General features: G+C 54.0%; 2 protein-coding genes across 9 annotated transcripts; one reads left to right on the forward strand and one right to left on the reverse strand.

Annotated features, from left to right (window-relative positions):
- The first annotated feature begins 1,160 nt into the window (after window positions 1-1,160).
- Window positions 1,161-7,947, forward strand: ENO3 (enolase 3). 8 transcript variants are annotated; one of them, XM_015118360.3, is made up of 12 exons: window positions 1,161-1,239; window positions 2,468-2,554; window positions 3,137-3,232; window positions 3,393-3,451; window positions 3,610-3,679; window positions 4,049-4,182; window positions 6,026-6,248; window positions 6,357-6,554; window positions 6,761-6,962; window positions 7,391-7,499; window positions 7,650-7,708; window positions 7,796-7,947. In XM_015118360.3, the coding sequence occupies exons 1-12, from the start codon at window positions 1,215-1,217 to the stop codon at window positions 7,863-7,865; spliced, it is 1,332 nt and encodes a 443-aa protein (XP_014973846.1). In that variant the 5' UTR covers window positions 1,161-1,214; the 3' UTR covers window positions 7,866-7,947. The 8 variants fall into 8 exon arrangements, with proteins under 8 accessions (XP_014973846.1, XP_014973847.1, XP_077826188.1 ...); XM_015118361.3 differs by lacking the exon at window positions 1,161-1,239 and adding an exon at window positions 1,547-1,826; XM_028835931.2 differs by lacking the exon at window positions 1,161-1,239 and adding an exon at window positions 1,754-1,826 and having other exon boundaries at window positions 2,365-2,554.
- Window positions 7,948-10,366: 2,419 nt separating this feature from the next.
- On the reverse strand, window positions 10,367-19,943 carry SPAG7 (sperm associated antigen 7). Its single transcript, XM_015118374.3, has 7 exons — window positions 19,850-19,943; window positions 11,918-11,985; window positions 11,590-11,678; window positions 11,365-11,449; window positions 11,153-11,242; window positions 10,891-11,047; window positions 10,367-10,775 (listed from the first exon to the last, which is right to left on the reverse strand). The coding sequence occupies exons 1-7, from the start codon at window positions 19,932-19,934 to the stop codon at window positions 10,666-10,668; spliced, it is 684 nt and encodes a 227-aa protein (XP_014973860.2). The 5' UTR covers window positions 19,935-19,943; the 3' UTR covers window positions 10,367-10,665.
- Window positions 19,944-20,122: the final 179 nt, after the last annotated feature.

Raw genomic sequence — 20,122 nt, forward strand, 5'->3', positions numbered from 1 at the left:
CCCAGCCGCGCCCGCCCCGGGCAGGCAATGTCTGGATCACCGGCCGTGCCCCTTGGCCTGAGTCTGCAGAGGTCACTGGGCGCGGACACCCGCGGGGCTTAACAGGCGGGGCTATTTTTCGAGGCGGAAGAATACTCAAGTTGCAAGAGTGGCAACTTTTTCAAGAAGGGGAAAGTCCCACTTTGGGCCCTTTGGGTTTCTTCTCAGTCAGATGTGCGCTCGCCGCCACCTGGGGAGGGCGGGGCGGCCGGGCGGCGGCCGCGGTGAAGCCGTCTTCTCCGACCCGCCGCCGAGGGCTGGGCCGCTTCCGGAGCCTGGGTTAGGGGCGCGAGGTCACGGAGCGCGGCCCGGGCGGAAAGGGGCTTGGTTTTCTCTCTCCTTCTCCCGAGTGCGGCGCGCATCCCTGGCGTCCACGCCGAACCCCACAGTCCCCGACGCCCCTCGAGCCCGTGTTCCTCGACAGCCGCGCGGCTGAGTCACTGGCGGGCTCGGGCGGGGCCGCACCCGGGCACGTGGCGGCGCTCCCCGCCCGCCATCTCCTGACCCCTGACCCGCCGCACCCCCACCCCAGGGTGGAAAAATCCCGGGAGGAGGGGCCTGAGATGAGAGGGCGGGGCAAGATGGGAGACGGGACGGGTGGCGGGGCAGGTGGCTTGAGGTGGGGGCTGGGAGGCCGCGCTGGCCGGCGGGGCGGGGAGCAGGGGTGGGGAGAGGGAGGCGGGGGTGAGTCACCGGGCGCGGGCTGCCCCGGCGCCGGCGGGAAGGGCCTCCGAGTCGAGCCCCGTGACCCCAGCCGTTCGGCTGGCATGGCTGCAGAGGAGCTCGGGGCAGACCCCGCACTGGCCCCAGAGCTGGCAAGGTGGAGATCTCTACCGAGAGCAGAGACCCACCTCCCCGCAGTGCTACGGCGGGGCGCCGGAGGAGCCCCAGGCGTGCAGAAGCTCACAAAGGGCCACCCGTCCTCGGTCCATTCATTTTTGTTCACTGTTGATTCAACCCCATTCATTGATGGGCTGGGGCCGTGCGCTGAGCGCCCACAGTCGGTGGGGAGAAGGGCTCTGACCAATAGTCCCCATGCCGGGCGACAAGTGCTGTCCCAGCGTTATCAATCGGGCGCCGCGCCAGCCGAGAGGGCCCGTCTAAATTTGTCTCCTGGCCCCTAATTCATCCCTGCCCTGGCTGGCCTGGAGAGGTAGGATGGGGCGGCGCCGATAATGGCCGTTATGAGGACCCTAAGAGGTGAGACTCTCTCGCCTTCTGGGGTGGGGGGGTTCAATTTTAGACGTCAGAGCTTGCCCAGAAGTCCCCTCCCTTCCCCCACTGAGGGCAGAGGCCCGCCCAGCGATCTGAGCATGTGTGGATGTCAATCCTGCAGCCCCTCTTCCAGGCCCCCTCCCCAGCCTTGCAGGGCTCAGGTTACCCTGGCCTTTCCTAAAGGTCACACATTCCTCTTGACGTTTGCAAAAGGGGAATGTAATCCTGGGGTGGGGGAGACCCCTCATCTGAAGCCCCTCCCCCGCTCCTCCCAAAGGGTGGAATTAAAACTGGGACTGTTACTGGGGGACGGAAAGAAAGTGGGGGATAGTAGTTGACCTTTGGTAAGGGGGCAGGTGCCCAGGGCCAGAGGCTTCTGCTTTAGGCTGTAGTGGGCACTTGGCTGCCAGCCCAGTGTGAAGGGGGGAGGATGGAGAGAGAGAGAGGCGGGGCTGGCTGGGGACCCAGTGGCTCAGGGATAAATGCGCAGCCCGAGAGGGGGTGAGCTGACACTGTCCCAGCTGCCACCTAGACTCGGAGCTCCATCCAAACCTCCAACGAAGACATCCCAGGTCAGCTAAATCTTCCAGCCCCCGGGGTGGACGTAGTAAAGGGTGCGCATGGTGTTGAGTTGGAGGAAGTGGGGGACGTTTCTGCTTTTTTTTCTCCTGGGACTGGAGGTGCTTGAAAAAGCTGGGGGAAGGGGCGGCTGGAGCAAGCAGATGGGACAAACTCTGGGAGCACCCAAGGATCTAGGGAAAGGAGGCTGTGAGGAGGGGCAGTAAGGATGGATAGAGAAGGGCAGCTAGAGTTGAAACCTGGTAGGGAACTGGGGGCCCAAGAGGATTTCGGAGCAGGAAAATGAGAACCAGAAAGGATTTGAAGGCCACCAGCCGTGGAGAGCAGACTGCTTGACCAGAGGGTGGAAGGAGAAGGCCTAAGTGCAGCCTTGGGGGAGGTGGGGGCTTGGGGAGTGATGGCATCCTAGGAGCCATAGATGAGAGGCCCCTGGATTCTTAGGATGGGAGGGTGGAATAAGAGCTATTCTGAGTGGGGGAGGGGGCTGCGCCTGCCTCTTTGGTCTGTGACCTTTTTGTAGGGTATTTTTAGCTCCAGCACCTGCCTTCTTGGAGTGGGGAAGACTCTTAAAGGGCAAGGGATTTCTGGTTCCTTAAGAGATCAACTGTCTACCCTCACACCTCCTGTCCTGCAGCCATGGCCATGCAGAAAATCTTTGCCCGGGAAATCCTGGACTCCAGGGGCAACCCCACAGTGGAGGTGGACCTGCACACAGCCAAGGGTAACATAAGGCCCATTGGATAGGCTCGCCCCAGAAGACCCCAACCCTTTGGCCTTTACCCCCCAATTCTGTGCCATATCCTCTCCTTTCTCTCAGGTTCCCTTTCCCAGACTTCTTCCCAAGCCCTCTTCCAAAATGGAACCAGAGCTGGAAGCTGGGAGAAGAGAAGCAGGAGTCTCTGCACTGCCTCCTGTCCCTGAGCTCAGAGAGGATACCTCAGCCCTTTGAGGGGCAGAGGGGACTCCCTGTGAGCTCTTTTTTTTTTTTTTTTGAGACAGTCTCGCTCTGTCACCCAGGCTGGAGTGCAGTGATGCAATCTCGGCTCACTGCAACCTCCGCCTCCCGGGTTCAAGCGATTCTCCTGCCTCAACCTCCCAAGTAGCTGGGATTACACGCCTGTGCCATCACGTCCAGCTAATTTTTGTATTTTTAGTAGAGATGGTTTCACCATGTTGGCCAGGCTGGTCTTGAACTCTTGACCTCAAGTGATCCACCTGCCTAGGCCTCCCAAAGTGCTGGAATTACAGGCATGAGCCACTTGGCCTAGCCATCCCTGTGATCTTCCAATTCCTCCTGCCTCAGGCCGATTCCGAGCAGCTGTGCCCAGTGGGGCTTCCACAGGTATCTATGAAGCTCTGGAACTAAGAGATGGGGACAAAGGCCGCTACCTGGGGAAAGGTGAGGAGACACCAGTGCAGAAGGAGTCTGTGTGGGTGGCTTTAGGACATGGGTGCACAATGGGTAGAGGACTGGAACCCCCAAAGCTCTTGAGGAGCTGGGGTCCACAGAAAGAGGCCCAATTGATTGAGATCCAAACCTCATCCTCTGGCCTGTCTAGGAGTCCTGAAGGCTGTGGAGCACATCAACAAGACTCTAGGCCCTGCTCTGCTGCAAAAGGCAAGTGGGGAAGCCGGCTCCCTGCAGTCTCCTCTCCATGCCCCTGCTCCCTCACCCCAGACGCGCCTCTCCCCATTTTCACTTATCCTCCCCTTGTACGTGCCCTGACTTCTGAGAAATCTGACCTCTGCTCTCCCCTCTCAAACCCACCCTTCCAGAAACTAAGTGTTGTGGATCAAGAAAAAGTTGACAAATTTATGATTGAGCTGGATGGGACCGAGAATAAGTGTGAGTGAAGGGCAGCGGTGGGGAAGGGTTGAGGTATGGGAGAGATGGTGAGAGGCCACAGGGGTGAGGCCTGATGGGTTATTTCTGGGTCCCCCATTTTGGGTCACACCGCAGCTGGATGGATTTGTGTTCATTCCACAGGCATTTCCTATGCCTGCCCTCTGCCAGGCCTGGGCTGGGCGGTGGACACAGACATGCAGCTGACACATTCCCCGGGGTGGGGGCTCCCAGAGCTACTCAGGCGGTGGGAGAGAGATCTGTTAACCAATTCTTCATGCTCAGTGGTTTGGAACTCTGGCGTCTTCTTGGAGTAGCCACCCCAAACCCGGAAGAAGCTCTCATCCTTTCTTCCCGCTTGCCTCCTTCCAGCCAAGTTTGGGGCCAATGCCATCCTGGGCGTGTCCTTGGCCGTGTGTAAGGCGGGAGCAGCTGAGAAGGGGGTCCCCCTGTACCGCCACATCGCAGATCTCGCTGGGAACCCTGACCTCATACTCCCAGTGCCAGTAAGTGCAGCTACCCACCCCCACTAGATCTTGCCGTGACAGAGCCACCCCCACCCAGCCAGGGATGCCCCCATGGAAAATCCACCTTTCAGACCAGCTCCTAAGAAGCAGTTTCCTGAAACTGAATCTCTCCTGCTGTGGTCCAGCCCCTCCCTCTTTCCCACAATCCAAACCTTCCCTGAAGGCTCTATGTGCTTCCTTCCCTGCCATATAACCCAGTTCCTTGCCATTCCAGTCCTAGGCTCGGTAACTCCAGCCTCATGCCAACCCCGCACCCTACACCCCACACCCCAAATCATATTGAGAGTTTCTTTGAGGCAAAGATCTTGGCATTTCTTTGTATCTTCTTGAGTCCTTCTTACACCAGTGCCCTCTTAATGAATGGAAACTCTTTGAATTTAATCTCAATAATAATGTTACCATTTCTTGTTACTTACTAGGAAGATTGCATAAGAGCATGGACTCTAGAGATAGATTGCTGGGTTTGAATCCTGGCTCTGCCTGTTATTAGTTGTATGATTTTAGGCAAGTTCTTTAACTGCTGTGTCTCAGTTTCCCCATCTGTAAAATGGGGGTAATGATACCAATGAATAGAGGTGTTTTGAGAATGAAATGGGCTTATATATGTAAAGTACTTAGTGCCTGGCATGTAGTAAATGCCATATAAAAGTGTTAGCTATGGCCGGGCGCGGTGGCTCACGCCTGTAACCCCAGCACTTTGGGAGGCCGAGGTGGGTGGATCACGAGGTCAGTGGTTCGAGATCAGCCTGACCAACATGGTGAAACCCCATCTCTACTAAAAATACAAAAAATTAGCTGGGTGTGGTGGTGGGCACCTGTAATTCCAGCTACTCAGGAGGCTGAGGCAGGAGAATTTCTTGAACCCGGGAGGCGGAGGTTGCAGTGAGCCGAGATCGTGCCACTGCACTCCAGCCTGGGCAAAAGAGCAAGACTCCATCTAAAAAAAAAAAAAAAGCTGGGCGCGGTGGCTCATGCCTGTAATCCCAGCACTTTGGGAGGCCAAGATGGGCAGATCACGAGGTCAGGAGATTGAGACCATCCTGGCTAACATGGTGAAATCCCGTCTCTACTAAAAATACAAAAATTAGTCGGCATGCATGGTGGCGGGCGCCTGTAGTCCCAGCTACACGGGAGGCTGAGGCAGGAGAATGGCGTGAACCCGGGAGGCGGAGCTTGCAGTGAGCCGAGATCGCGCCACTGCACTCCAGCCTGGGCGACAGAGCCAGACTCCGTCTCAAAAAAAAAAAAAAAGTGTTAGCTATTATATGCTAGGCACATGCTAAGAACTTTACATTCAATTTCTCTAATTTTCAGCAAAAGATCCTACAGGGAAGTAGGTGCTATCCCCATTTTATAGAAATGAGGAAAGAGAGGCTGGGCGCGGTGGCTCACGCCTGTAATCCCAGCACTTTGGGAGGCCGAGGCAGGCAGATCATGAGGTCAGGAGTTCGACACCAGCCTGACCAACATGGTGAAACCCTGTCTCTACTAAAAATACAAAAATTAGCCGGGCATGGTGGCGCCCGCCTATAGTCCCAGCTACTTGGGAGGCTAAGGCAGGAGAATCACTTGAACCTGGGAGGCAGAGGTTGCGGTAAGCCGAGATTGCACCATTGCCCTCCAGCCTGGTGACAAAGCGAGACTCTGTCTCAAGAAAAAAAAAAAAAGAAATGAGGAAAGAGGCTCTTGAACAAAATTACTCATCCTAGACCACTGAGCTAGTAAGTAGGGAAGCCAGGTTTCCACCCCAACACCCCCCGCCCCATCCCTTCTTGAGCCCTCATGCCCCAGCCCAGGTCCAGACACCCTCTCCCCATCTCAGGCCTTCAATGTGATCAACGGGGGCTCCCATGCTGGAAACAAGCTGGCCATGCAGGAGTTCATGATTCTGCCTGTGGGAGCCAGCTCCTTCAAGGAAGCCATGCGCATTGGTGCTGAGGTCTACCACCACCTTAAGGGGGTCATCAAGGCCAAATATGGGAAGGATGCCACCAATGTGGGTGATGAAGGTGGCTTCGCACCCAACATCCTGGAGAACAATGAGGGTCAGTGCTGAGCACCCTGGGGGGCAGACCCCCTGGATCTCCACATGGGCAGGGGAGGCTGTAGACAAGGGGTGCTGAGTCTCAGGTCCTTTCTTGGTCCTCCCCCAGCCCTGGAGCTGCTGAAGACAGCCATCCAGGCAGCTGGTTACCCAGACAAGGTGGTGATCGGCATGGACGTGGCAGCATCTGAGTTCTATCGCAATGGGAAGTACGATCTTGACTTCAAGTCGCCCGATGATCCCGCACGGCACATCACTGGGGAGAAGCTCGGAGAGCTGTATAAGAGCTTTATCAAGAACTATCCTGGTGAGGCGCTCAGGTGTCCCAGTGTTCCTGCCCGAATCCCCTGCAGCTGCCTAATACCCTGATTTCAGTGACCTGCTTTACCATGGGCTTGGATCCCACCAATCCTTAGCCCCATTGAAATCCCCATTTAAGCTCTTCTGCCCTGTCACCCCTCCATGAGGCACCTTCTGACCTCTAGCCCTGTCTCTGCTCCCAAACCCCACCAGTGGTCTCCATCGAGGACCCCTTTGACCAGGATGACTGGGCCACTTGGACCTCCTTCCTCTCGGGGGTGAACATCCAGATTGTGGGGGATGACCTGACAGTCACCAACCCCAAGAGGATTGCCCAGGCCGTTGAGAAGAAGGCCTGCAACTGTCTACTGCTAAAGGTCAACCAGATCGGCTCGGTGACTGAATCGATCCAGGCGTGAGTGTCTCCTGACCCTGACGCTCACCGGCGCCTCCCTCTGCCCCAGCTCTGCCCACTCCAGCTACAGTCTCACCCACTAACTCCAAGCTTACCTTTCCCCTGGCACCTGACCTACCCACACGTTGATCTCAAGGCTTTGACTAATCCTTGGCCTGACTCCAAGAGCTTTGCCACTGTGGCCCTTTCATGACCCCCCACCCGCAGCCCACACCATTCCTCTCTCAGATTCTGCTCTTCTCACCAGCATCTCAAGAGCCCAAAATCAAGATGAGAATTCTTTTCCTCTCCTACTTCCCAAAGAACTTAGTCACTGCCCTCCCTGCAGAGTGCTTGCTACCCAAAACAGCAGGGACAGGCCCCACCCAACCCCTGCTTTCCCACTGAGGAGCCTCTAGAAGGCCACATCAAATGTCCTCTCCACTCAGGTGCAAACTGGCTCAGTCTAATGGCTGGGGGGTGATGGTGAGCCACCGCTCTGGGGAGACTGAGGACACGTTCATTGCTGACCTTGTGGTGGGGCTCTGCACAGGACAGGTACTTGCAGCTTCTGTCTACTGAGTGTCTCACCAAGTTTTCTTGGGGTCTCTGGCCTCCTGCCTCTGAGGTGAATGTTCCCCTGGGGCCAGGTCCAACCCCCTCCTCTCCAGCCTCACCCAACCTTCCAAATCCTTCTTCCCTCATCAGATCAAGACTGGCGCCCCCTGCCGCTCAGAGCGTCTGGCCAAATACAACCAACTCATGAGGTACAGCGGGAAGAGTGGGCCTGGGCATTGGGGTGCTGGAGGCCATTAGGTTGGAAGGCAGCAGCCCTGACCTTGCGTGCATTCTAGGATCGAGGAGGCTCTTGGGGACAAGGCAGTCTTTGCTGGACGCAAGTTCCGTAACCCGAAGGCCAAGTGAGAAGCTGGAGGCTCCAGGACTCCACTGGACAGACCCAGGTCTTCCAGACCTGCTTCCTGAAATAAACACTAGTGCCAACCAAGACAGCTGTGTGCTTCTTTGTGGGAGCGAGGGGAGGGGTGCTGGTTTCTGGGCTGAGCTGGGAAAGACAGGAGGTGGAGAGATGGGAGCAGGGAGGGGAGGCAAATAGATGTGTAACCCACTAGGACAAAGAGGAGGTGAGGGACTCAGAGAGGAAGCTGGGTGGATCTAGAACAACAGAGGTGTTCACATTTCCAAAGGAGGTAGGGGAAAGCAGATGCTATATGGCAAAATGAGGCAGAGTTGCCAGTGGAGCCAGGCATGGTGGCACATGCCTGTAGCCCTGGCTACCTGGGAGGCTGAGTTGAGAGGATCGCTTGAGCCCAGGAGGTCGAGGCTGCAGTACACTCTGTTCATACCACTGCACTCCAGCCTGGGCTGCAGAGCAAGACCCTGTCTGCAAGCAACAACAACAACAACAACAAAAACGAAAACAAACAACTAAATTAATAAAGAGTTTCAGAGGGAGGCCGGGCGCGGTGGCTCAAGCCTGTAATCCCAGCACTTTGGGAGGCCGAGACGGGTGGATCACGAGGTCAGGAGATCGAGACCATCCTGGCTAACCTGGTGAAACCCCTTCTCTACTAAAAAATACAAAAAACTAGCCGGGCACGGTGGCGGCGCCTATAGTCCCAGCTACTCGGGAGGCTGAGGCAGGAGAATGGCGTAAACCTGGGAGGCGGAGCTTGCAGTGAGCTGAGATCCGGCCACTGCACTCCAGCCTGGGCGACAGAGCGAGACTCCGCCTCAAAAAAAAAAAAAAAAAAAAAAAAAAAAAAAAAGAGTTTCAGAGGGAATAAGAAACCAGCTCCAGGAGAGGGGAGCAGGGTGGGGCTGAGGGTCCTGCCACCACCATGAGGGGGAAGCTGGCTGTGAAGTAAATGGTCTGCAGAGGACACTAGAGTGAGGCTGCAGTCCTAGTGAGGGCTTTGTGAGGATGAGAGTGATAATGACAGTGGCTGCCTCTCCTACGGAACTTACAGGATCTGAAACTGTTCTAAATATTTGACATGTATCGTCCTGCGCTATTGTTCAAACAGGTCTGTCAGATAGCTGCCATAATTATCCTTATTTTACAGGTGAGGAAACTGAGGCACAAAAGGTTGAATGCCTTACCCAAAGTAACGGTTGGCAGCAGGCAGGATTAGGATCCAAAGCCAAGGTATTTGACTCCAGCGATTATACTCTTGTATCTTTATTTTGAGCCAGCTTCTTGATCTGTCACCCAGGCAGGAGTGCAGTGATGCGATCACAGTTCACTGTAGCCTCAAACTCCTGGGCTCAAGCAATCCTCTTGCCTCAGCCTGCAAAGTAGCTGGGACTACAGGTGCACACCACTAGGCATGGCTAATTTTTAAATTTTGTATATTTTATTTTCTTTTTGTAGAGAAGGTTTGTGGCCTAGACTGATCTCAAACTCCCGGAGTCAAGCGATTCTCCTGCCTCGGCCTCCCAAAGTGCTGGGAGTGCAGGTGTGAGTCACTGCACCCAGCCAATTATTTAATTTAATTTAATTTTTATTTATTTATTTTTTGAGACAGAGTCTTGCTCTGTCCCCCAGCCTGGAGTGCAGTGGCATGATCTCAGCTCACTGCAAGCTCTGCCTCCCGGGTTCACACCATTCTCCTGCCTCAGCTTCCCAAGTAGCTGGGACTACAGGCGCCCGCCACCACGCCCGGCTAATTTTTTTGTATTTTTAGTAGAGACGGGGTTTCACCGTGTTAGCCAGGATGGTCTCGATCTCCTGACCTCGTGATCCGCCCGCCTCGGCCTCCCAAAGTGCTCGGATTGCAGGTGTGAGCCACTGCACCCAGCCAATTTTTTAATTTTGTAGAGAGAAAGTCTCACTATGTTGCCCAGGCTGATCTTGACCTCCTGGCCTCAAGTGATCCTCCAGCCTTGACCTCCTAAAATGCTGGGATTACAGGTGTGAGCCACTGTGTCCAGCCTCTGATTGCACTCTTAAAATACTGCATCTTATAAAACCCTCTGGGCTGGGCACAGTGGCTCACACTTGTAATCCCAGCACTTTGGGAGGCTGAGGTGGGCAGATCACCTGAGGTTGGGAGTTAGAGACCAGCCTGGCCAATATGATGAAACCCTGTCTCTACTAAACATACAAAAAATTACCCAGGTGTGGTGACACATGCCTGTAATCCCAGCTACTCAGGAGGCTAAGGCAGGAGAATCGCTTGAACCCTGGAGGCAGAGGTTGCAGTGAACCGAGATCACACTACTGCACTCTAGCCTGGGCAACAAAGACTCCGTCTCAAAACAAACAAAAAACCTCTGATAGTGTCAACTGGCCATGTTTAACCTACACAAACAGCAATTTTATGCTGTTCCACTGAAAATTATTCCCCTTCTTCTCTACCAGTGGCTTCAGGGCCCACCTTTCCGGGTACAAACCAACCAGGACATTGGGTTAAACAGCATTTATTGAATGTAAAGTACCCCAGCCCCATGGGGAAGAAAATTCCAAGAACGGGGAATCATACAGATTAAATACCCGCTGTGCATTCACACTCTCACACACACACCACGCACATATCCACGCTCGAACAGTGACAAATCAAACACCTGTTGTCCCCCAGCCCGCGGGACAGCTGGTAGGAGGCGGTTCAGAGGTGGGGCTCCAGGATGGGTTCTAATAGCAGCAGCCTAGTCCCTCCCTGCCCCCTGCCCTGCCCCAGGGGTCAAAGGGAGCTGGGCGGGGCGCCTAGGAGGTTGGTGGCAACTCTTCCCCGCTCTGCCGCAGACGCTTCTTGGCTCTGATCTCATTCATAGCCTCTTCAATGGAGCGTGTGTCCCTCTTATTGGCCACGGGCACTAGGGGCAGAGAGGAGGGTAGGGAGGACTTAGAAACCCGTACCTCAGCCTCCACTGCCCTCCCACCACATCCCATGCTCCTCTCCCAGCCACGCCGGCCGCACTGTGGCCTCACCACAGCCGTAGGTTTTATTGGCCTGCAGCATGTGGGCTGCGTCTTTCGCTGCTCCCTTGCCGATGAGGTGGCTGTACTTGTCCTTGTAGTCGCTAGCAGGGCTCACCACCACGGGCCCCTGCTGGGCTGCCTCCTCCTCCTGCCTCTGAGCCAGCTCCTGGGGGTGAAAGTGGGGGCACTGGTGCTCAGGGCCCCAGCCCAAATCCCCACCCCTCCCAGGTGGTGGGCTTCTGGGCCCCAAGGGCTGCCACGCATAGCTCACCTTTAGCTTCCGCTTCTCCTCAGCCTTCTGGGGATCCCATTCCTCTCCACGACGGTAGGAGTCTAGCTCTTCATCTGAGGGTGCAAACTCCTAGAGAAGAGCACAATGATGGGGTCAGAGTCCATACAAATGTTTCATTTCATTCCTTCATCAGGGAAGGGGGAGAAGGCCACAAAGGGGAGAGGAGAGAATGAGGAACTCAGGCCTTTTACCTTTTTGAAGATCATGACATAGCGACAGTCATCATCTTCCCCAAAAGAGAAGGATGTCAGGCCAGCTACTTCCACTACATCATGTCTGGGATGGGACGGCAGAGGGGAAAGAGTATCATGAGCCAGGAGTGGGCCTAGTGCCCTCCTCTGGAGGAGCTCCCTGCTGGCCCTTTCATGCCCCGCTAGCCACCCATTTCCTTCTTCCCCCAGCCCCGAGACACTCACAGTATGCTCCTCTCGATCTTGTTCATTGGCTGAAACTTTTTCTTGATCTGCCCACTGTCTTGAATGAAATCTGACACCTCCTTCTCCATCTTGGGAGAGGGGAAAGGAAGAAGATATGAAACAATGGCTCCACCCAAGTACCCCCCACCCCAGCTGAGTTGGCGGCCCTTCTACGCCTCCCCAGCACCCTCCCCAGCCTCCATGCCACTGGCTTCCAGGCATCACCTCTCTCAAGACATTTTCAGCAAAACTGAGTCCTCAACCTTCCAATTTTAACTTATTGGAAGTCCTTCCTGAGTCTGCCTTTGATCACTCCAGTTGTTCTCACCCTTTTACGAAACTCCACTTTCTGTTGTTTCTCTTGCTCTTGTAGTTTCTTCAGGCGGGCAGCCTGTTCTGGGGGTGAGAAATGGCAGCATGAAGCCGGGGCTGGAAGCATGGATGGGGAAGGTTTCTAAGGCTTCAAGTGAAGTGTGGTGCCCCCTGGGAAGTGTCAGGCTGGGAAGGCAGGATTATTCCTCAAGCATTTATTCATCAAGCATTTATTGATGTTTATTCTACCTAATAGTCCCCCTTATCCACGGGGGTTCATTCCAAGGCTCTCAGTGGATGCCTGAAATTGTGGATAGTACTGACCCTTATATATACTATGTCTTTTTCTACACATACATGGCTATGATAAAGTTTAACTTATAAATTAGGCACAGTAAGAGATTAAGAATAACAAGCCAGGCACGGTGGCTCAAGCCTATACCCCAGCACTTTGGGAGGCCAAGGCAAGTGGATCATCTGAGGTCAGGAGTTCGAGACCAGCCTAGTCAACATGGTGAAACCCCATCTCTACTAAAAATACAAAAATTAGCCAGGTGTGGTGGTGGGCACCTATAATTTCAGCTACTGGGGAGGCTGAGGCAGGAGAATTTCTTGAACCTGGGAGGCAGAGGTTGCAGTGAGCTGAGATCGCGCCATTACACTCCAGCCTGGGCAACAAGAGTGAAATTCTGTCTCAAAAAAAAAAGAGAGAGATGGCTGGGCGCGGTGGCTCACACCTGTAATCCCAGCACTTTGGGAGGCCGAGGTGGGCGGATCATGGGGTCATGAGATCGAGACCATCCTGGCTAACATGGTGAAACCCCATCTCTACTAAAAAAAAATATACAAAAAATTAGCCAGGCGTGGTGGTGGGTGCCTGTAGTCCCAGCTACTTGGGAGGCTGAGGCAGGAGAATGGCGTGAACCTGGGAGGCGGAGCTTGCAGTGAGCCGAGATGGCGCCACTGTTAGCCTGGGCGACAGAGCTAGACTCCACCTCAGAGAAAAAGAAAAAAAAAGAGAGATTAAGAATAACAATAATACAATAGAACACTTATAACAATGTACTGAAATAAAAGTTTGCGGCTATGCTCTCTCTCTCTCTCAAAATATCTTATTGTATATAATAGTTCCAGGCTGCAGGTAACTAAAACCTTGGAAAGCAAAACCTTGGATAAGGGAGAGCAGGGACTACTGTATCTGGCACCAGGCGAGACCCTGAAGTACTGAGATGATTAAGACACAATGTGGCCCTTCAAGAGTTCCCAGTTTAGTGGGAGTGACAAAGATCAGAATAATGCTTAACCCCCTTTTCCAACTCCACTGGGGAAACCAATGAATAAACATTGATTGATTGATTGACTTTTGAGATGGAGTCTCGCTCTGTCACCCAGGCTGGAGTACAGTGGCATGATCTCAGCTTGTTGCAACCTCCGCCTCCTGGGTTCAAGCGATTCTCCTGCCTCAGCCTCCCAAGTAGCTGGGATTACAGGCACACACCACCACATCCGGCTAATTTTTGTATTTTTAGTACAGACGGGGTTTCACCATGTTGGCTAGGCTGGTCTCAAACTCCTGAGCTCAGGTGATCCACCCACCTCGGCCTCCCAAAGTGCTGGGATTACAGGCGTGAGCCACTGCACCCGGCCTATATATTTATTTTTGGGACAGGATTTCACTTTATTGCCCAGGCTGGAGTGCAGTGGCACAATCACAGCTCACTGCAGCCTTGACCTCCCTGGCTCAAGGGATCCTCCTACCTTAACTTCTCAAGTAGCTGGGGCCACAGGCGTGTGCCTCCATGCTCAGCTACTTTAAAAAAAATAATTAAACAAAAATATTTGTGAGATGAGGTCTCACTACGTTGCCCAGGATGGTAATTTTTTTTTTTTTGAGACAGAGTCTCACCCTGTCACCCAGGCTGGAGTGCAATGGCACAGTCTTGGCTGACTGCAACCTCTGCCTCCCAGGTTCAAGAGATTCTCCCGCCTCAGCCTCCCGAGTAGCTGGGAATACAGGCGTGTGGCACCACACCTCGCTAATTTTTGTATTTTTAGTAGAGATGGGGTTTCAGTATGTTGGTCAGACTTGTCTCGAACTCCTGACCTCGTGATCTGCCCACCTCAGCCTCCTAAAGTGCTGGGATTACAAGTGTGGGCCCAGGCTGGTCTTGAACTTGGCTTCAAATACCCCTCCCACCTGGGCCTCTCAAACTGCTTGAGAGGCTTAAGCCTCGGCACCTAGCCTTGGATTTTTTTTTTTTTCTTTTTTTTAAGTTTTCTGTTAAGATGGGGTCTCAGTTTGTTGCCCAGCCTGGTCTCCAGCTGGCTTCAAGCAATCCTCCCACCTTGGCCTTCCAAAGTGTTGGGATTATAGGTGTGAGCCACCATGCCCGGACTATAGTTAGTTGTTTGTACATTGTGGGCATTAAATAAATGTTTGGGCTGAGTGCGGTGGCTTACGTATATAATTCCAGCATTTTGGAAGGCCAAGGTGGGAGAACTGCTTGAGGCCAGAAGTTCGAGACCAGTGTGGGCAATATAGTGAGACCCTGTCTCTACAAAAAATAAAGAATTAGTCAGGCATGGTGATGCATGCCTGTAGTCCCAGCTACTCGGGAGGTTGAGGTAGGAAGCTCACTTAAGCCCAAGAGGTCTAGGTGACAGAGCAAGATCCTGTCAAAAAAAAAAAAAGAAGAAGAATTATAATGCATCTGGGAAGGAAAACAGACTCAGACCCTGGCCTCAAAGAGTCTATCATCTCGTTGTCTACACAGCAAAGGGGAATTTTTTTTTTTTTTTTTTTTTTTTTTTGAGACGGAGTCTTGCTTTGTCGCCCAGGCTGGAGTGCGGTGGCGCGATCTCGGCTCACTGCAAGCTCCGCCTCCCGGGTTCACGCCATTCTCCTGCCTCAGCCTCCCGAGCAGCTGGGAGTACAGGCGCCCGCCACCGCGCCCGGCTAATTTTTTGTATTTTTAGTAGAGACAGGGTTTCACCGTGTTAGCCAGGATGGTCTCGATCTGGCTCCGCCAGATCGCCCTTGGGTGATCCGCCCGCCTCGGCCTCCCAAAGTGCTGGGATTACAGGCGTGAGCCACCGCGCCCGGCCAGGGGAATATTTTTTTTTGAGACAGAACCTTGTTTTGTCACCCAGGCTGGAGTGCAGTGGCATGATCTCGGCTCACTGCAACCTCCGCCTCCTGGGTTCAAGCGATTCTTCTGCCTCAGCTGTCTGAGTAGCTGGGACTATAGGCATCCGCCACCACACCCAGCTAATTTTTGTATTTTTAGTAGAGATGAGGTTTCACCATATTGGCCAGGCTGGTCTTGAACTCCTGACCTTGTGATCCACCTGCCTCGGCCTCCCAAAGTACCAGGATTACAGGCTTGAGCCACCGCGCCCGGCCAGAAAGGGGAAATTATTTAACTTCCTATATTTTGTAAAATCCCCCACTTCCCACTTCTACAGACAGGATAAAGCCGAAATGGATAATCTGACACCCTTCTCCTTTGGGAGTCCAAGGTTAGCTGTGAAGGGTCTTTTTTTCTGAACTCTTGGGCTCAAGAGATCTGCCTGCCTCTTGCCTGAAGATGCCCGAGACCCCATCTTTACAGAAAACTTAAAAAAAAAAAAAAAAAATAGCCAGGTCTGGGTGCAGAGACTCAAGCTTCTCAAGCAATTTGAGAGGCCAAGGTGGGAGGATCACTTGAGGCTGGGAGTTCAAGACCAGCCTCCCAAAGTGCTGGGATTACAGCAGTGAGTCCCCTCGCCTGGCTAAGGGTCTTATTTAACTTTCTTCCTCTTCCTTAGATCCTGCCTCTGGAAGAGGAGGAGGAATTTCTTTTTTTTATTTTTATTTTTTGAGACAGAGTCTCGCTGTGTCGCCCAGGCTGGAGTGCAGTGGCGCGATCTCGGCTCACTGCAAGCTCCGCCTCCCGGGTTCACACAGGCACCCGCCACCACGCCTGGCTAGTTTGTTGTATTTTTAGTAGAGACGGGTTTCACCATGTTAGCTAGGATGGTCTTGATCTCCTGACCTCCTGATCCACCTGCCTCGGCCTCCCAAAGTGCTGGGATTACAGGCTTGAGCCACCGCGCCCGGCCGAGGAGGAGGAGGAATTTCTAACCCAGGCCCTCCATGCTTGCCTGTCTTCCCCACGATGTGATTTTACTACCTCTTGAGATTTGGGTGCATGCTTCTTCCTATTCCTGCTCCTCAGCCTGAAATTTTTCTCTCTTTTGCTGTTTCAAATCCTTTACATCCTTAAGGCTTCCTTCTTCCACAGGATCTGAATCCTCTCCAGCTGCACTGAACCTCTCCCCATCATTTATTTATTTATTTATTTCCAGACAGAGTCTCGCTCTGTGCCCAGGCTGGAGTGCAGTGGCGCGATCTCGGCTCTCTGCAACCTCTGCCTCCCAGGTTCCAGTGATTCTCATGCCTCAGCCTCCTAAGTAGCTGGGATTACAGGTGTGAACCACCACATCTGGCTAATTTTTTTTTTTCTTTTTCTTTTTATGAGATGGAGTTTCGCTCTCTTTGCCCATGCTGGAATGCAGTGGCACAATCTTGGCTCACTGCAACCTCTGCTTCTTGGGTTCAAGTGATTCTCCTGCCTCAGCCTCCCAAGTAGCTGGGATCACAGTCATGCGCCACCACACCTGACTAATTTTTGTATTTTTAGTAGAGATGGGGTTTCTCCATGTTGGTGAGGCTGGTCTCGAACTCCTGACCTCAGGTCGGAGTTCATCTGTCCGCCTCGGCCTCCCAAAGTGCTAGGACTATAGGCGTGAGCCACCACGCCCGGCCATTTTTTTGTATTTTTTGTAGAGACGATGTTTCACCATGTTGGCCAGGCTAGTCTTGAACTCCTGATTTCAAGTGATCTGCCTGCCTCAGCCTCCCAAAGTGCTGGGATTATAGGTATGAGCCACGGTGCCCAGCCCTCTCCCCATTTTTTTTTTTTTTTTTTTTTTTTTGAGACGGAGTCTCAGGCGGTTGCCCAGGCTGGAGTGCAGTGGCGCGATCTCGGCTCACTGCAAGCTCCGCCTCCCGGGTTCCCGCCATTCTCCTGCCTCAGCCTCCTGAGTAGCTGGGACTACAGGCGCCCGCCACCGCGCCCGGCTAATTTTTTGTATTTTTAGTAGAGACGGGGTTTCACTGTGGTCTCGATCTCCTGACCTTGTGATCCGCCCGCCTCGGCCTCCCAAAGTGCTGGGATTACAGGCTTGAGCCACCGCGCCCGGCCCCTCTCCCCATTTTTAAAAATAACTCCATGCCTTTGCACATGTTCCTCTGCTTGGAATGCTTTTCCTCCTCTTGCAAACATTGAGATCTACCATGAGTCAGAGTTACTTCTTCCCCTGGGCTCCAAGCTCCTTTGGCTCAGACACCCAGCATAGCATAGAGAACTAATGTATCATAACTTTTTGTCTCCTTTAGCATAGTATGAGCTCCTGGAGGGCAGGGATCCTGTTCATCTACTGTTCAGTTATCCTCTGGAGCCCCAGGGCCTGACAGCCTAGGAGCTCTCATCCCTCTGCCCTCACTGACCATCAGGGCATTTCATTTTTTGTTGTTGGAAACAGTCTCAATTTCACTGCCCAGACTGGAGTGCAGTGACGCAATCACCTCTCACTTGCAGCCTCAACCTCCCAGACTCAAGTGATTCTCCCCGCTTTTGGAATTCTCCCAAGATTCTCCGGAGAATTGGGACCACAGGAGCGCGCCACTGAGCCCGGTTATCATTTATTTATTTATTTATTTATTTATGAGACAGAGTCTCGCTCTGCCGCCAGGCTGGAGTGCAGTGGCGCAATCTTGGCTCACTGCAACCTCCGCCTCCCGGGTTCAACCGATTCTCCTGCCTCAGCCTCCTGAGTAGCTGGGATTACAGGCACGCGCCACCACGCCCAGCTAATTTTTGTATTTTTAGTAGAGACGGGGTTTCACCATGTTGGCCAGGATGGTCTCCATCTCTTGGTCTCATGATCGCCCGCCTCGGCCTCCCAAAGTTTTGGGATTACAGGCGTGAGCCACAGCGCCTGGCCAATTTTTGTATTTTTTTGTAGAGACGGGGTTTCTCCATGTTGCCTAGACTGATCTTGAACTCCTGGGCTCAAGCGATCCGTCCGCCGCAGCCTCCCAAAGTGGTGGGATTACAGGTGTGAGCTACAAGGCCGGACCCCACTGACTGTTCTTTAACTGGTTTTCGAGTCTTCTCTGCATCTAGAGAAGTGGCATAAGATTATGGTCAAGAACATAGGCTTCAAGCCCAGTCATACCTGGGTTTGAAACTCTGCCACTTACCAAACTAACCATGTGACCTCAGGCGAGTGACTAACTTAAGCTTCCTAGTCTGTCAATGCCGCTGGTGATCACCCACTTAGACAGTCATCAGAGCATTACAGAATTCCAGTTCCCCGTTCCCATCATGCTTCCTCCTTCCTCAGAGATTTCTTTTTTTTTTTTTTTTTTTTTTTTTTTGAGACGGAGTCTCGCTCTGTCGCCCAGGCTAGAGTGCAGTGGCCGGATCTCAGCTCACTGCAAGCTCCGCCTCCCCGGTTTACGCCATTCTCCTGCCTCAGCCTCCCGAGTAGCTGGGACTACAGGCGCCCGCCACCTCGCCCGGCTAGTTTTTTGTATTTTTTTTTAGTAGAGACGGGGTTTCACCGCATTAACCAGGATGGTCTCGATCTCCTGACCTCGTGATCCGCCCGTCTCGGCCTCCCAAAGTGCTGGGATTACAGGCTTGAGCCACCGCGCCCGGCCGAGATTTCAAATAGACTCTTCTGCCTGTAACGCTTTGCTTCTCTCTCTCATTTACAGAATTATCTGTTCTGATCTCGGCTCACTGCAGCCTGGGGGAGAATCTCAGGTGGCCGCTCTCACAGTCATTTTTCTCTCAGAGCACTTATCAAGTTGATTATTAAACTTCGGTGTGATCACTGCATCAATGAGCGCCCCAGCCCCGGACTGTGGCCTCCCTGAGGGGTACCCCTGACCCTTAACAGTTGTTCAGGAAATAACGAGACGAAGTGTAGGCATCCAGCACCCCTTGAATACTCGGAAGGCGTCCTGTCTGCCCTGGCCCCCCTGGGGCATGTGGGGAGCCGGGCCAGGGCTCGTCCGCGGTCAAGGTCCGCAGGTTTGGGAGTTGGGGTCCTGCATTCCGCCAGGATCATCCCAAGCCCAAACACGAGCAACCCCGGGGAGGCTCCCACGGCCCCGCCGGGCCGCGCCCTACGCCGGCCGCCGAACTCCAGCCCGCCCGCAGGGAAGCTACTCAGAGAACGCAGGCGGAGACAGTGGCCAATCGGACCTGGCGGGCATTCTCATCCCTCCAATCAACACTACGATCCGCCTGGGCAGCTCGGGAATTTAAGGCTACAGATGGGAAAAAGGTTGTAGAAAGGAGGCAGAAGGGACTGGGTTAAATCAAGCAGGAGGGGCAAGAAGACACAGAGGACCCAACAACCAATGGGAGTTCTGAGGCTGGGGTGGGTCCGAAGGAAGGTCGAATAGGCCTAGGAGGCAGAGCTTTAAGTTGAGATAGCCAATGGAGATGAAGGCAGAGTAGATGGGCGTGTCCTAAATCCAATCGAAATAGAGCTAGAGGCGGGCGGGGAAGGAATGCGGCAGGTTGGAGGCACCCTACCAATCAGACCAGGTCAGCAGCGGACAGGCGGGCCGGTTGGCTAATGGGAAACAAGGACTGCGGAAGGCCAGGGTCGGGAGAAGAGGCAGGAGGCTGGCGCTATCTTTCAGGTAGCCAATCACTGTCCGCTGAGAACAGCGGGCGTGTCAGCAGCCCTTTTAGGGACTCTGAGGGTCTCGGAAGGGGCCTGTGAGGGGTCTTTCAAGGTTGAGGAGGCGGCATCGTCCAAAGAGGGAAAAGTGCGGTCCTGAGAACCGGGCGAAGGAAGGCGGTTGTGAATTTGGGATCCTCACCTCGGGCCTTGCGCCGAGTCTCCTGGTCACCGAGGCTGGGTGGCTTCTCCATGGAGCTCAGGATGGAGCCCAGTAGGTCCGCCATCTTGGGAGTGACTGAGAGGGGGCGGCGCGTCTTAAAGGGAAGGGCGGAATGCCTTTAAGGCCGGAAACACGTCGGAGGCGGAAAACCCCGAGCCCGCCTAGCCGGGGCGCAGATCCGAGGCCAGCAGCGCGTGGCGACCTCCAGCTGGCCGAGGCCCCGCCCCGCCCCCGTAGACAGAGGCCGCAGGC

This window comes from Macaca mulatta, chromosome 16 (assembly GCF_049350105.2).
Source record: "Macaca mulatta isolate MMU2019108-1 chromosome 16, T2T-MMU8v2.0, whole genome shotgun sequence".
Classification (NCBI taxonomy): domain Eukaryota; kingdom Metazoa; phylum Chordata; class Mammalia; order Primates; family Cercopithecidae; genus Macaca; species Macaca mulatta.